Source organism: Sphaeramia orbicularis, chromosome 12, assembly GCF_902148855.1.
Source record: "Sphaeramia orbicularis chromosome 12, fSphaOr1.1, whole genome shotgun sequence".
Lineage (NCBI taxonomy): Eukaryota > Metazoa > Chordata > Actinopteri > Kurtiformes > Apogonidae > Sphaeramia > Sphaeramia orbicularis.
The window spans coordinates 6841358-6858651 of NC_043968.1; the positions used below are offsets into that span (position 1 = coordinate 6841358).

Consider the following 17294-nt stretch of genomic DNA (forward strand, 5'->3'; position numbering starts at 1 on the left):
CATTGTCATCGTCCCTGTCGTGAACAAACGTCCTTAAATGTTAGTGCAGGAGATTTTTAAACCTGTGTGTCAACCCTGCAAATGTACGATTATTTCCTGTTTTCATTTTTATTATAATTTTTTTGAACAGACATGGATAAAAACGCCTTTTGGGAGTCACAGCTGACCCATAAACCTGGAGTACAATTCATTTTTAAATAGAAAAACATGGGAAAAAAAGTCACAAATATCAATTTTCAGAGGTGACATATTTACAACGGAGATATCTGTTGATTTTAACCCTCTGGTATCCTGTCCAGCAAGGCCCTTACTAAGCACCAAGTGTGCGTTTTTGGCACACTTGTGGAATAACATCCAAAAAATTTTCATATAGTTTGTTTTTAATTCTTTTACACTTTTTTCTATTTCATCAACTTGAGCCATAAATAAAAATACAAAATACTCAATAATTATCACATTTTTTAACCCTTTAAATGCTGTTTGTAATGTAAACAAAACATTTTTTTGGATGAAAAAAACACACAAATTATTTTTTTTTTTCAATATACTACATAAAAAGTGGATCACATATTATTTGATTTTTTTCATCCTGGCATATGTCAATGATTAACTCCAACACTGGTTAATTTGCATGATTATTTTTGGCGCTAGGTCAAATATTAAAAAATACTAGTATCTGTCACCAAGTGTGTGTAAAATGCACACCTATAAATCAAACTATTGAATATTATATATTGATTTATTTTTCTGCTCTAATTTGATTTTATTTTAGTAAATCCAGGTCAGCCCTAATCATACAGATCAAATGTTAGAACTAGTGCGTTTTAGGCACACTTGGCAGACAGATGCTAGTCTGGTCATTTTCTTTTGTTTACAATGTGCACATTTGAGTTGGTGGACAGAATTTTAAAGATCATGCACAAATGAACAACTTTTGAATTCTAACCTTATTTAAATTGTGAAAAATAATATGAAGTTTTTTTAAACCAAGTGCAAAGTGTCCGTAAAAGGCACACCCGGATACCAGAGGGTTAAGTCTTTTAGAAACAAATGAACGGCAATAATTTACTGTATTCTAGTACGAATACTCGAAGGAAAGAGTTTTTCCACAAAGGATGTCATACAAATAAAATATAATCATCTAGTGTTGAAACATGTAGGTCAATAAGAAAAGTCCAAATGTAGAAATAGATGTGTGTCCTTGAAATGAACAGTTCCTAATAGTGTTGAACAGATAGTGTAGCTCCCCCTGCTGTCCACTCAGCTGCAGTACAGTTAAAGCTGACATGGGTATTAACTGATAACACTATTGACAGTTAATATTAATGGTTTATGGTGAATATCTGTATTTGGAGATGCCCAGAAAAACACTGACCTTATATAAATGTTAATGGAAAATCTGCAATATTAACACCTTAAATCCAAAGTGGAAAATACAGCTTAGATTTCCCTCCTCCCAATGTTTGTATTTAACCCATAAAGACCCAGGGCTACTTTTGTGTCAGTTCCCAAGTTATTTTTTCTCCCTATTTAACCTTTACTTAAGTGATTTATCATCACTTATTACATTGCTACATTCTGTATTCTGCGTTTTCCGCTGTAAATTGTGTATTTCCCTATATTTAATTTCCAATATGTAATTTAGATGTTCATGAAAACTCAGATTTACTGCATTAGAACCGAGACAACTGACGAAAAAGTGACTTTTTCAGCAAAGTTATCAGTAGCTGCTTTTTCATTGACCCTCAAATTGCATGAATATAACTTGCGCATAAAAATTTACCAGATGGAAAGATGACAATTTCGCCAAAACTCTGGTTTTTCCATTAAAAGATTTTGCGCTGGCAAGAGGTGGTTTTTCAGGCGTTGAGAAATTTGTAAATCGTGCAAAACTGCAATGGAAAGACCTTTTTGCACAACTCGAGTAACTTAAAAAAAAAAAAAAAAGATGTTGATGGTTGAAACTTGTCGCAGTATGTGTGGACACACCAGGAAACCCAATCATTTTTAAATTTAGTAGGAGATAGAGGGGTAATATATAACAATAATGAATATATCTGTAAATCAACATGATATTTATGTTCGTCGCCATGTTTATGGAATGACTTCTCATGATAATAAGTAAGCGAATCATCGCATTTGTGATTTAATGGAAAAAATGACATTACGCACTTCTGATTTTTCGACATTTAGTAAATATCAGTAAAGTTTTGCACAGATGTCCAATGGAAAAGCCACTGGTGACCCTCAAAACTGCGCGAATATAACTTGCGCATAACAATTTACCTAATGGAAAAATGACAATTTCTCCAAAACTCTTGTTTTTTCCATGAAAAGTTTTTTGCGCTTACAAGAGGTGTTTTTTCAGGCATTGAGAAATGAATGTGAAGAAGAAAAGTTTTGAAAGAAACGTGTGTGTATGTGTGGACACACCAGGAAACCCCATCACTTTTTAATTTAGGAGATAGAGGGGTAATATATAATAATAATGAATATATCTGTAAATCAACATATTTACGTTCGTCACCATGTTTATGGAATGACTTCTCGTGTCATCTCACGATAATAAATAAACAAATCATCGCTTTTGTGATTTAATGGAAAAACCGACATTACGCACTTCTGGTTTTTCAACATTTAGTAAATATTGGTAAAGTTTTGCGCAGATGTCCAATGAAAAAGCGACTAGCGACTGAATACAAAAAGAAGCGTTTCCATCCACTGTCATTGATCAAACTCCATGGGTTTGACTGGTGAATCAATATTGTAGAAGATGACGGTGTTTCCACGGTAACTATGGAGCCTCTGAACATCCAAATGGGTCATATCTGATGACCATGAAAAGATTTTACACCAATTATTGACATGTATTGATAGGTTTAATGGATCAGCAGGTATTAAACAGTTTAGATCAGTAGATGGATTTGGTTAAAGGTGGACGTTTGGGTCTTTATGGGTGAAATAGAAATATAGAAAATATAAAGAGAAGTTGTGTTTTCTCTCCTTTTAGTGCTGCAGACAAATCAAGTCCAACAAAAAGTGACACGATGAGAGTCCAGGAGATGATGGAGAGTTTTTTTTTGTTTGTTTTTTTAACTGTGACACTTCCAGTTCCAGCTCTATTAGCGTCCATCACTTCTCTCCAGTTTCAGAGTCAACGTGCGGACTTGTTTTCCTACGCTAACGCCACCTCCACATCTGCGGGGTCGATGATTTGGTCCGCTCTGTTCAGACCGTTTGTGATTGGCTCAGGCTCACCGTCCTCCGGCGCCTCATTGGTCGGTGACTGGAAGCCGCTGTCTTCGTGTGAGCTGGAGTCTGTGAGCTGCGTCACCTTCAGCGGCGGCGGCGACAACTCCACGTCGGACTCCGGGACCTGTTTGCCGCCGTCGTCGTCTTGCACCGCGATCTCGATCTCCTCGATGGCGTTCTTGATGTCCGCCTCCTCCTGGCGCTGCTTCTCGGTCTCCGCCTCCTTGTTTCCGATCAGCTGCTGGAGGATGGTCTGCGCGGACGTTTTGGCGGATTTCTTAGGGGCGTCGTCGACAACCGTGGTCACGTGTGTCACTTCCTCCTCCAGCCCGTCGTCCATGGTGATGGTGCCGGTGGTGGGCTCCGTCCCGTTGACCTGGTTCTCCTCAGACGCCGGCAGAACCACCTCCACCACCGGGTTTATCAGGTCCCTGATTTCATTCACACTGTCGGGGGACTTCGGCTCTGCAGGTAGCTCCTCCTCCTCCTGCTCCTCCTCCTCTTTTTCCTCCACCTTCTCCTCCTCTTTGCTCTCCACGTCCTCCTCTGGGATCTGCTCCACCCCCGGGACCTCCAGGCAGGACTCGTAGGGCAGAGGAACCCCATCCAGCTGGATCATGGACACCACCTGTCTGCGTCTTTTCCCAGAACCCCCTCCTTCGCCGCTGCCGCCGCCCTCAGCGGTTCCGTCAGCTTCATCGGTCCCAAACTTGGCGGCCCAGTCCACGGCGGCGGTTTCTCCGAGCAGGTGGAGGTTGGGGTCGCTGTTGGTCAGAATGATGCTGTCTCTGTAGAGGTTGTGTCTCCTCTGGACGGCCGCTTCCTTCACGGCTGCACGAAGAAAAAACACCAAAGTCAGTGCAAAGGATTAGAACAGGAAACAGCAGCAGTTTATGGGAGGGGCGGAGTCAAGGGAAGGTGAACATCTGGTCAAAAAAATGTAATTACAGCTAGAAAAGTCTGGAAGCAAATCTGTCTCATCAGATTTTGAATTTTAGAAGCCACTGAATTTGTAACACTGAATTTTTTTGCACTGAAATTAAGTATCTGAAATTTTTTGTCTCTTAATTCAACTATGTTCATAAATCTAGAATAAAAAAAATTCAGGTGCAAAAAATTCAAAAGCAAAAACTTCAGATGCAAAAAATTCAGATCACACATCTGCGCTGACCGTCTTAATGCACCTGCGTCATATGACCAACCTAACGACTTGAGATAGAATCAATTGCTTATCCTTGGTGTCTCAGATGTGTGATCGGAATTTTTTTCCGTCTGAATTTTTTGCTTCGGAATTTTTTGCATCTGAATTTTTTTATTCTAAATATATGAACATAGTTAAATTGAGAGACAAAAAAATTCAGATACTTAATTTCAATGCAAAAAATAAATATTCAGATCCTTAATTTCAGTGCAGAAAATTTCAGTCCTAGAAATTCAGTGGCTTTTATTATTCAGAATCTGATGAGACAGATTTACTTCCATAGAAAAGCACTTGGAGAGCGTGGACCTCCACCAAGGCAGATCAGTCCACCCCCACCCCCCACCCCTTTTTATTTGGTTTTTGAGAAAAACATAACACAAATACTTACACTAACAAAGCAATACAGAACAAACAAACAACAGGGGGGGAGAGTCCAGCCTTAGAGCAGCATCTATTCCACATACATACATACATCACACACCTGCATCAATATACTCGTTTACCCTTTTTTTTTTTTTTTCCTTTACAGTAAAGTTTGAGGATCCTTTGAAATTATACAAAGTCCGGTCTCCCAGTTACGATATCAGTGAGCCACTTTGACCAATTTTCAGTAAAAATATCAGTTTTACATCTTAAATTAAATGTGATTCTCTCCATGACATATATATGATCACCACCAAAATTTAATCATTTGTCCCTTGTGCCAGTATCAACATTTCCTGAAATTTTCATCCAAATCTGTCCAGAACTATTTGACTTATCCTGCTAACAGACAAACAGACAAACAGACAAACCCCAGTGAAAACATAACCTCCACAGTTCCTTGGTGGAGGTAATAATCTACCCCAAACTTATATTTTTGGGTCAGTAATTACTTATATTTTCAGGAAAATGTATTTTGAAATGAGAAAAAATTTGTGAAAAAAAAAAAATTGGAGGAGTTTTATGAGTGTGAATGTTTGGAAAGTGACAAAGTTTTCTTCCGTCATTCTGGGTTCATTTTATAAACTCTCATAAATAAACTACATTGATTCCAAATACAATAATATTTGACTATTATAATATTTATGTCACATTCTAAACACAGTGATTAAAATTAATAAATGCATATATATGCAAAATACATTTGAATATAATGTTAATATTATTTGTATGTTGTAAATATTGTAAAAAAAAAATAAAGAAAGAAAGAAAGAAAGAAAGAAAGAAAAACAAATGTATATGATATTGATAATTGAAAATGAAAAATGTTTAATTTGATATTTTTTTTTCTTTTTTTTTCTATTCAAATTTTTATTCAGGACAGTCTCATAACATAGTACACAAGACATCATTGGAACCAAATACACCATTCTCTCTCTTTTTCTTTTTTTTTTTTTTTTTTTTTAAAAAGGGTGTCATAATTGCTCACTGAAAGAAGAAAAAAAGTAATTTGTGAATCTTTGTTACATGAATATTGTCATATAAACACAGACTTTGTAGTGCGACACATAACAGAAAAGTGATTTGTGAAGATCAATGTTTTTCATGGTCATCCTACTTTGTAGAACAATAACATGAGTAATGGTAATAAAGATCAGATATGAAAACAAACATATTTACATTTACTTACACGCATTTTGGACGTGTTTATGAAACACACATGCAAAAATCTGATATTTACTTTTGTTGTCCATCTGTGACACTGCCGTTTGTCAAACCTCTGGCTATTTAGGTTTGATCAAGTAGGTTTTTGCTCCAACCAGCTATTAGGTTATAAAATAGAGGGTTTAAGGTTTACACTGAATACATTTGAGGATTTAAATGTCAGAGAAACTTCACTTTGGAGAACTTTGGAATTCTGGCAAAAAATAGATGTAAATTTTTTGTCCATCCGTCCATAACTCAAAAAGTTCTGGATGGATTTGGATGAAATTTTCAGGAAATGTTGATACTGGCACAAGGAACAAATGATACAATTTTGGTGGTGGTGGTGGTGGTGGTGGTGGGGCGCACTGATCTGCCTTGGCAGAGGTCTGTGCTCTCTGAGAGCTTTTCTAGTTGTATATGTTTTTTCTGTGTTTGCAAATGCTTTTATTATCATAAAACTGTAATTTTGGGACTTTTTCCAAGGCAGACCTGGCCAAGATGGCAGCGATACAGATCCCCCATCTGAATGGGACCAACCTGGTTAAATAAAGGTAAAAAAACAACAACAAAAAAACAAGGGTCAAAGTATTTCTTCTCACCCATCATTATGTCTTTGGTGACGGACTGTAACACCACCTCCTCAAACATATTTTCCACCAGCAGGAAACGGGAAAAGTCCTCAAAGATTAGCTCCTTAAATCGAGGCAGCTCCTGGAAATCACAGGAAACGACAAAAACTAGGAGTGAAAAAACATTTTCTGTAACAGAACCGACGAGGACAACCCGACTTTAACAAAATACAAGAACTAACTGAAACTGTAGAAGAACTAAGGGGAAGTATTTTCCTGTGTTTTGAGGGGGGGTGAAATGTCCAGACCAATGCCAGCGCCTGTTTTGGCCTTGAGTAAAATATAGTGTTCATCCTCTAGATAATAATAATGGATTAGATTTTATATAGTGCTCTTCTAGACACCCAAAGCACTTACATTATTAACCCGCTCTCACATTCTCCCTCTGGTGGTTGGAAACTACATCTGTATCCACAGCTGTCCTGGGGCAGACTGATGGAAGCGTGGCTGCCACTCTGCACCTACGGCCCCTCCCACCACCACCAAACATTCATACACCAGTGTGAGCGACACTGGAGGGAAGGAGGGTGAAGTGTCTTGCCCAAGTACACACGGACTGACTAGGACAGAGCGGGATTCGAACTGCCAACCCTTCGGTTATTGGACGACCCGCTCTACCACCTGAGCCACCCCTAGATGGAATATTTCAGACTTCAGACTTGCTTTATTGTCATTCAATAAATGCACCATCAGTACTTTATTAAACAAAATATCGGTGCTTCACAGATCATTTTTCATCTTTTAATCAAGCGGTCTGAACTGATTTTCCCTTTGTTTCTTTCTGAACTCTTCAGCTCCACTGCTGTTATCGCTTGTGATAGTTTCTCTGAAGTATTTAAGGAAGCGTGTCATTGGCTTTTCCGTGATCCGTGACGTAAACTCACCGGTGAGCAGGAAGGAGAGAGCTGCTGCAGCATGTAGGGGATGACGATCTGCAGGAGAGCCTCTCTGAAGAACTTCTTACGCACCGTGCTGCTGTCGTAGTCGTATTTCTGATAAAAGCCCAAAAACAGAGTTTCATAAAATCACAGATTTCATTGTCTTTGCACTAAACATATTAACCCTGTACTTACTCTAAATGACAGATGGATTAACCCTTAAAGACCCGAATATCTACTGATGACCAGATTCATCTACTGATCTGAACTGTTTAATACCTGCTGATCCACTAATCCTATTAATACATGTAAATAACAGTTCTTCATCTTTTCATGGTCATCAGATATGACCCATTTGGATGTTCAGAGGCTCCATAGTTACCATGGAAACACAGGAACACTAGTAAAACCCATGGAGTTGGATCAATGACAGTGGACGGAAATGAACAAAAATGAATAGAAAACCTACAAAGTAATAAATAATGTGGAAAAATAAGCAAATAAGTTACTAAAGTAAAGTAAAAAAAAAAAAAAAGAATAAATTAACTAACAAAATGAACAAAAAAAGGCAAAGTAATGAATACAATGAATGAACAAACATTAAGTACCATTAACAAAATAAGTCACAAACTGAACAAAATTGAAGAAAAAAGAAAATAGGCAAAAAAAATGTCTTCTTCAACATTGATTCCCCAGTAAAACCCATGGAGTTGGATCAGTGACAGTCGATGGACACACTGGGTTTATGTTCAATTAATAATAAATAAAATGTACAAAATAATAGATACTGTAAATAAATAAATAAATAAATAAATAAATAAATAAATAAAAGCAAAAATGGACTAAAATGAAGTATAACTGAATAAAATAAACCACAAAATGAACCAAAAACAGCCAAGGTGGTCAATAAAATGAACAAAAATGAATGAGAAAGCAATAATATAATAACTAATATCAACAAAATGAGGCAAAAACTGCACAAATTTGAATAAAAACTAATAAAATAGGCAACAAAATGTAGAAAAATGAACAAAAACAAACACTGATTGACTAGTAAAACCCATGGAGTTGGATCAATGACTGGATGGACACACTTGTTTTATTTATAACAAATAATAAATAAAATAAACAAAAATGAATAAATACTTTACAAAATTCTAAATGACATGAAAATATAAGCAAAAACTTAACCAAACTTATGTAAACAAAGAATAAAATGGGCAACAAAATGAACAAAAACAGCCAAAGTGATCAATAAAATGAACAAAAATGAATAATAAATCAACAAAATAATAAGTAACATGAACAAAACAACATGAACATGAACATCTACATGATCAGTGAATTAAATACAGGAAAACACCTGATTTACACCGAAAAAATTCAAAATACAAAGGATAATATTATAATAAATGGTGATTAATCACTTAGGAAAGGTTATATACAGAGAAAAACTAATTTGGGAACTGCCGTAAAACTAGCACTGGGTCTTTATGGGTTAAATTACTGTGAAAGTGTTAATTAATTGCTCTGCTTGACTGAATCCTTCCTTTTCTGTCTTACCTTGAGAACTCGGTCCTGACATTTCTGCATCGTCTTGCACAGGTCGTTTTCTCCCTGAGTCTCCAGTGACTGGTTTAACAGCTGTTCAAATGTGTACACAGCGTTGTCCATTTGCTGTAAAAATGGAAAACACACTGAAGTTATAACATTTCTTTAGACAAACATGTACACTACATGGACAAAAGTATGTGGACATGTTGAATTCAGGTGTTTGTTTTCTAACAGGGGTCTGGGATACAAAACAATAATGGCAGATGTCATAATATAGTTTTATATTGGGATAAATATCACTGCATTGGTTACTTTGGTTTAAATTATCTTTGCTTCCAAAATGCTTCATGGATGGGTTTTTTTAATATAATTTTATTTTTTAACAAGGTTTTGTACAGAAAAAAGTAAAATAACAAGAATATTTAAAGAGGGGTGTACACATTCAAATAAAATACCACAACAATATACAGGGAAATACAGTTTCATAAAGAAAATTAAATAAATAAATAAATAAATAAGAAAAAAATCTGGTCGTCTTAATAAGATATATGTCCTCCATTTCTCCCATATTTGATCAAATCTATCATTTTGGACTCTGCTGTAAAATGTGATTCGCTCCATCACAAAAACCGAGTAAACAATTTGATGGCACACTTCCAGGGTTGGAGCGTTTACGTAACCATTACGTAACCATTTTTTAGTCACAGCTTTCCGAGCAGCTACACTCAACATTCCAAATCATGGATGGTTTTTACTTCATTTCTCGCAATATTTAATTTTTTTTTTTTTTTATCCATGACTATGATTTTAACCCAATAACGCCAAACGTATCATGTTTGAAACAAGAGTTTTTAAACTCTCTACATGATCAGTGTGATATTTTTATCTTGAAAAACCTGATGTATACAATTAGATACATGCAATACACAGATAATCCACCAGGGGGAGGAGTTCATTCACCAGAGGCCTTTCCTGTGACACTACAAGACTGACATTAATGAGGAAAGAGGAAGAACTGGGACCATTTTAGAAACAAATTACCAGTTTGTTAGATATGTTTGTGTTATATTATGTTTTTGTTTGTTCAAAAATAATAATATTTGAGCATTGAGACCTGATGTATCAAATTTGATACAAAATTGAAACTCATACATGGAAATTGACATTTGCCTTTTTTTTTTTTTTTTTTTTGGTTGTTCAGAGGGACCAATAAAGGCTTCAGTTTCAAAGAACTGGAATTTTCTGTCAATGATTTAATGGCTCAGGCTTTACAGGGTTACATGTTTTACTTTTTTTTTTTTTTAGTTTAGTTTATTTCAAATATGCAACAGGACAAAGTAATATTACTTAGTCCTTAGAAATAAAACAGGTAGTAAGAAGTCATGGGAGAAAAAAAAACAAAAAACTTAAACATGACTTCATTCGCACATTCGAAAAGGAGTGGAAGAAAGTATAAACGTCTACTACTAAACCAAACAACTGAACTACTTCTAAATTGGTAAATTTTTTTTGTCATGATCTGATTGTAAATAATAATTTTCTACCACAACTAACCATCTACTTTCTTCACATCTCACTTAGGAAAAAAAAAAATCCCATTAAACTTTAAGAAAATATGGATGTTTTTATCTCAATCCTCATGAACAGGAGATCTTACAGCTGTGGACATGATGTGTCCCAATATTTTTGTCCATATAGTTTAGAAACATCATTTAAAACCCAGACCACTGCTAAGAAAAGAAACACCTGAATTCAACATGTCCCAATACTTTTGTCCATATGGTGGACATTTAGTCTCTGCTGTTTGTAAAGTGATTGACTGATGTATTTATTTAGAATATGAATGTCAAAAAAGAAGAATAATAAATAAACAAACAAACAAAACATTTAGCATAAGACATGTAATACATATTCTTAAATAATTAGTAACATAATTAGGGCTGTGCATTGGCAAGAATCTGGTGATACAATACAAATCACAATACTAGGATCACGATATGATATATCACGATATATGATGATACTGTTAAAAAGGCAATTTTTTGTTTGTTTCTTTTTTTAAAAATTATTATTTCCTGGAAGAATTGAATTACACCAGAAATCTGCACAAATACTAAACACATTTTTATTTGATCAGAACAGGATCTAATGTTATATCACAAAATTTGGATTTAGATCCTGTTCAAATGTTCATATTCTATTAGTTCAGAACTAACATCAGAACAGTATTTTAGTTCAGTCCCAACAAAGGAACTAACATCTGCCTCTCAGACGGTAAAAAGTGCTTTAGGATGCTTCAAATAACCATTATTTAATAAAACACTGTTAAATAATAATAATAATAATAATAATAATAATAATAATAATAATAATAATAAACAAAGAAAAACAAAAAAATGAACCTCCGCCATATCTGCATTTGAATAAATACCTAAAGATATCGATACAGTATTGTGAAATGAAATATCGCGATATATTGCAAAACCGATATTTTCTAACAGCCCTAGTTAAAACTGCACTTAGTTTTCTTAAGAAATTTCAGTTTTTTCAGGTTATTCACATCTTTTTTGTTTGGATAGTTTAGAAAAGTAAGTATTTTCATAATTTAATGGGGGGTTTTTTGCACTAAAACAGACAAAATTTGGAATTGTCAGTATTTATAGGTTATTATGTTATATAATAATAATAATAATAATAATAATAATATAACCTTCCTTATCTAAACATATCAAGTATCATTCTGCATTTGTCCAGCAGGGGGAAGCAGAGACCTCATTAAACACTGCATGCCTCTGCTTTGATGGATGTGTGTTGTGTCTTCTCACCTCCCTCATTAAGATCTGAGCTCTGCTGACGAACACAGAGGGGCTGGAGACGTCGAACCTCTGCTGCAGACCCTCCAGGTTGAGCTGCTCCACCTTCTCATAGCAGCTCTGCATCTTCACCGGGTGGAAGGCCAGCATGGACAGCCGCTCCATGTGCTGAGGAGGACAGTCCAAGAGCAGATGAATCAGATGAATGAGTGAAGGTAAAGAAAGGCTGAAACATGGTGGAAGGTGGTGGGAAGAAAGAAACCACAGCAGCACCACCACACCCACCCTCCTGCATATTAACTTAAAAAAAACACACACAGGCTGTAAAGTTTACCACCAAGGTTCAGTCATTTGTATCTTTATTTCATTTTCACATTTAAATTTTTTGGTGTTTTTTTTCTTAACACCTAGCCTTTAAACTAGGGCTGTGTATCGGCAAGAATCTGGCGATACGATACAAATCACAAAACTACGATCATGATACAGTAGATCACGACTGTTTGATTGTTGTATTAAGTAAATAATAAAATATAAAGGTATACTGGTAAAGGTGTAAAAGCACTGAGGGGTTGGATTAAATAAGTTTATACTTATTCCTACTCCTTTTGCAAAATTCAGACTTGTATGTGCTTGAAGATAGATTCTGTTCATTTAAATGGTATTTTGTTTTTGTCTTAATTTGCTTTGTTTTGTTTTATTTTGTTTATTTGCATGTTCAAAATAAATAAATAAATAAATCCACTTTTTATCAGTACAAATATTCTGAAATTAAAAGATCTGGTTAACCTCAACACATTACATAACTAGGGGTTACTAGGGGTTCTGCAATATATCGCGATATTTAATTTCACAATACTGTATCGATATTAAAAAGTACTGAATCAATATTTTTAGGTATTAATTCAAATGCAGATATTGTGGAGGTTCATTTTAGTTTTTTTGTTTTTCTTTTTTGTTTATGTTTTATGTATTATTATTTAACACTGTTTTATTAAAAAATATTCGTTCTTTTGTTGGGATTGAACTCAAATACTATTCTGATGTTAGTTCTGAACTGATAGAATCTGAACATTTGAACAGGATCTGAAACTGGAATGTCTGTAAAACAGAATTGCAGTTTGAACACAGGAACATTTTGTGATGTGTTTAGTATTTGTGCAGATTTCTGGTGTAATTCCATTCTTCCAGGAAATAATCTTTTAAAAAAGAAACAAAACCACAAAAAAATTGCCTTTTTAACAGTATTGCGATATATTGCGATATATCGTATCATGATCCTAGTATTGTGATTTGTATTGTATTGCCAGATTCTTGCCAATACACACCACATTATACAACAACACTAAATTTATGTGTGAAATAAATGGACAAACGTTAACATTAAATACACTTGTTTTAGTTAATTGTACCTCATTTTAATAAAGATGACACCGTTTCAGACCATTATTTGCTTTATTTTACTTTCAGTAAATCAATATGTTATGTCACACTTATTTTTCTCTTTTTTTTTTTTTTTTTATTACTTTTCCGTATATCATTCCCCTGACGTCTCACCCCCGATGGCAGAGACTGAAGTATCCATAATCAGATAAAAACACCGCTCACCTCCCCCAGTTTTTCTTTGCCTCCTCCATTGAGCGAGTTCTTGCTGATCTCCACCAGCTCTTTGAAGAAGACGTCCCTGACCTCGGAGAAGCCTCGGCTGGTGGGCTCCATCAGGGCCTCCAGGATGGAGCTGATGTAGGGCTGGATGCTGGTCCGCAGGAGCTGCTCCGCCTTGGGTAGCACCAACGCTGCGAGAAAAACGCAACAGGAACAGGAAGTAAGTACAGGAAGTTCCACTGGATGAAGATCTACAAAAACAGGTTGGAGAAGTTTTCTTTAAATCTATTTGTGGAATTAACTTATCAAACAAAATGGGATGAAGCCTTAACAACAAAATGAGTTTATGTGCAAGATAGATCCTTTTACCTGACCCACAGTCTTTTATTACTGAATCATACTTTTTATTACTTACTACTAGGGACATAACCATATGAAAATTTCATATCACGGTTATTGTTGCCAAAATTATCAGGTTATCATTATTATCACGGTATTGTTGAAATGTGCTCAAAATGTTCAAAAAGTACGTAAACACACACTGAAATAATGTAACCAAGTTGTATTTTGAAAAAAAAAAACCAAGAAAGAAATAACAGCACAATGTACTTTCTGTTGCAGAAACATTCAAATATTAACATGTCAACATCAAACATACAAATGTGCATTAAAGATGGAAACTTACGACCCTAAGAGATATCTGCACCAGGAGTGGGAATTAATAGGATTTGATCAGTATCAATGCCATTGTCCGTTCTGCTTATTGATCCAATTTCTTATCAGTTCTCCTATCGATTCCTGAGTGGTTTTTTGAGTGGGAAAAATAAAAAAAATAAAAGTCCCAAGAACACAATCATTCCCTCCTCTCATGTGTCCTCTTCCATGTTGCGTGTTGTGTTTTCCGGGTTTTTGCTATGTTTGTTCTTCTTCGGGGTTTTTTTAGATCACGTTTGATCACAAGAGATTTCTGTCTTGGAGGACTAGATTGTAGATCGGTGGTAGGGCTGTGTATCGGCAAGAATCTGGTGATACAATACAAATCACTATACTAGGATCATGCTACGATATATCACGATATATCATGATACTGTTAAAAAGGCAATTTTTTGTTTCTTTCCTTATTTTAAATGATTATTTCCTTCAAGAACTGAATTACAGCAGAAATCTGCACAAATACTACACACACATTGACTGCCAAAATTCCAAGTTTACCACAGATTTCCTGGACATTTTAAACTGCCTCAGTCTCACCCAACACGTTAGCTCCCCCACTCACACCCATGGTCATATTCTTGATCTTGTTTGTTCCTCAGACAAAGCCTCAGCCTCTCTTTTTTTGTTGAAGTCGCTACATTATTGTTTTTTTTTTTTTAATTTGGAGTATAGTCTACTTTTTACGATGTCATAACTTCAGAATGACTTCATAGTTGCGACAATAATAGCAAAATGTGTAAGAAAAAAAAAAAAAAAAAAAAAAAAAAAAAAATATATATATATATATATATATATATATATATATATATATATATATATATATATATAAAATAATAATAAGTGTTATTCATTTCCTTATGTTTTTTTTTTTAATTATTATTATTCTTATGGTTTTTGACAGCCACACTGAACCACTGGAAAAGGGCCCAAGAGCCATATGTGAGCCCCAGAGCCACCCCTGGTCTACTTCTTTGTCCATGTCTATGTCTACCTACAGGTCTTTATTTACAGTACTGTACAGGAAGCTCTTTTAGAGGTAATTCTTTAGCAAGTGTATTTTAAAGTATATATACTAACCTTAATGTCAACCTGGTACTAACCCACTGTTTTTGGTTTTGTTTTGTGTTGGTCTGTCTGTTTTTTTGTCTTGTGCTGCTGTATGCAAAGCTGCTGAATACTGGAATTTCAATTTAATAAAGTATCTATCTATCTATCTATCTATCTATCTATCTATCTATCTATCTATCTATCTATCTATCTATCTATCTATCTATCTATCTATCTATCTATCTATCTATCTATCTATCTATCTATCTATCTATCTATTTCTCTCTCTCTCTCTCTCTCTCTCTCTCTCTAAAAAATGTAGAACGTGATATCATGAAATTGTGTAAATTTCAGGTTGTTCATGCTTTTCACATTTTTTAACAGATATTTTGACATTTTCATGATCCACTTGAGATTATATTTATCACTTTGTTATTTTTTTGCTGTTCTCTCTGTTATGTATTATTTAATAAACTTTCTTATTTGCTTTTGTTCATTTTGTTGCTTATTTGATCCTTTTTTTACTTTATTTTAATAATTTTTGTTTATTTTTTCCACATTATTATTTTGCATTCGTTCTTTTGTTTTTATCATGTCTCTCTCTCTCTCTCTCTCTCTCTCTCTCTACATCTACCTATCTATCTATCTAGGTTGTAAACAATCTGCCAGCACTTCGATGACAATGAAGTCAAAGCCTGGTGAAAAATTAAGGCATGGCTCTAAGGAACAGCGCCAAAAAGTTGGAACAATGGACAATGTTTAATGTACGGTTAAAATGTTTGGTATTTGTGGTGCTGACGTTTCTGCCAACGCGGCTAATGAAAGCCGCAGATCCACCCAAATGTTTGCAATCCAACCTTCCTACTGAAGCAGAGAAACAAAATAAAAACTCCAGGTAGGTTTACAACCACCTAACCACTGCATTACTCTCACATAACCTTGGCTTGTAGTTTTGGAGACTCATCTGCAGGATAACGTCAAAATAAGGCCCATACAGTGCCAGTGGTGGAATGCGGTCCGTCCACTTCTTACCTCAATGGGAAACATGAAAAAAATGAGCAGCATGTGCCAAGTTTAACAGAATAAGAAACTGCCAGGCTCAGAGGGTGGGTGCTTTGTAAACAAAACAGCTAATCAAACAGAATGACAGACCTGGTGCTCGGACGCAAAAGAAAGTAATGAGGAAAAAGTGCAAAACTACCAAAAAAAAAAAAATAGAGGAAAAAAGTCGACAGTGCCAAGTGTCCAAACAAACTGAGTGGAAACTTGATGCCTGTCTTTGGGCAGTGTGTCGTTATTCAGTGAGCAGACGTATCGCTTTGCTGTGCCAATAATCCCTGAACCAGAGAAACCACAGATACATCCGACTGAGGCGAACAGTAGGCGAACAATGGGGCCTGCACTCCAAAGGTGATCGTGTTACACGGCACCGTGAGCACCAATTCATTTTACGCAGTGTGTCACTCGGACGTGTGTAAGTAGGTAAACTGAGATAACGTCCTGTGAAAATGACATCAAAATATGCCATCTATCTAGGTCACAGGTTACACACACCTTGGCTAAATGCATCTAAAGAGCAGTTTTTCCACTTTTTTTTTCACCTTCCCTAATAAATAGAATAGAGCTGCAACCGATTAATCGATTAGGTGCTTGAAGTGAAAGCAAAAATTCCTGATTCAATTAATCGACTCGAATTGATTGAAGGGAAATATTCTTTTGCAGTTTTCCTGAATTGAAGCTTCTTTGTGCGTCACAATAAGTGTCCGTGTGAAACACAACAGTGGAACCAATGTTTAACAGCAGAGAAATGAAGGAAACAAAGCTTTGATTCAGGAGAATTGTGGTTGAATGATTTTTTTGGATCACTTTGAGTTGATTAATTGGTTGCAGCTCTAAAATAGAACAGTGTTTTTCAACCTTGGAGTCGGGACCTCACGTGGGGTCACCTGGAATTCATATGGGGGTCGCCTGAAAT

The 17294-nt window shown here is 35.4% G+C and overlaps 1 protein-coding gene across 1 annotated transcript in view; it reads right to left on the reverse strand.

The window, feature by feature from the left end:
• Positions 1-2873: 2873 nt before the first annotated feature.
• The window catches only part of niban2a (niban apoptosis regulator 2a), an 82778-nt gene continuing 68357 nt past the window's right edge, over positions 2874-17294 (reverse strand). The window contains exons 9-14 of the mRNA XM_030150726.1: positions 13562-13749; positions 11969-12124; positions 9153-9266; positions 7596-7703; positions 6682-6793; positions 2874-4083 (exon numbers count right to left, since the gene is read on the reverse strand). Coding sequence (XP_030006586.1) covers positions 3176-4083; positions 6682-6793; positions 7596-7703; positions 9153-9266; positions 11969-12124; positions 13562-13749 — 1586 coding nt within the window. The 3' untranslated portion in view covers positions 2874-3175. The remainder of the gene's footprint in view (positions 4084-6681; positions 6794-7595; positions 7704-9152; positions 9267-11968; positions 12125-13561; positions 13750-17294) is intronic.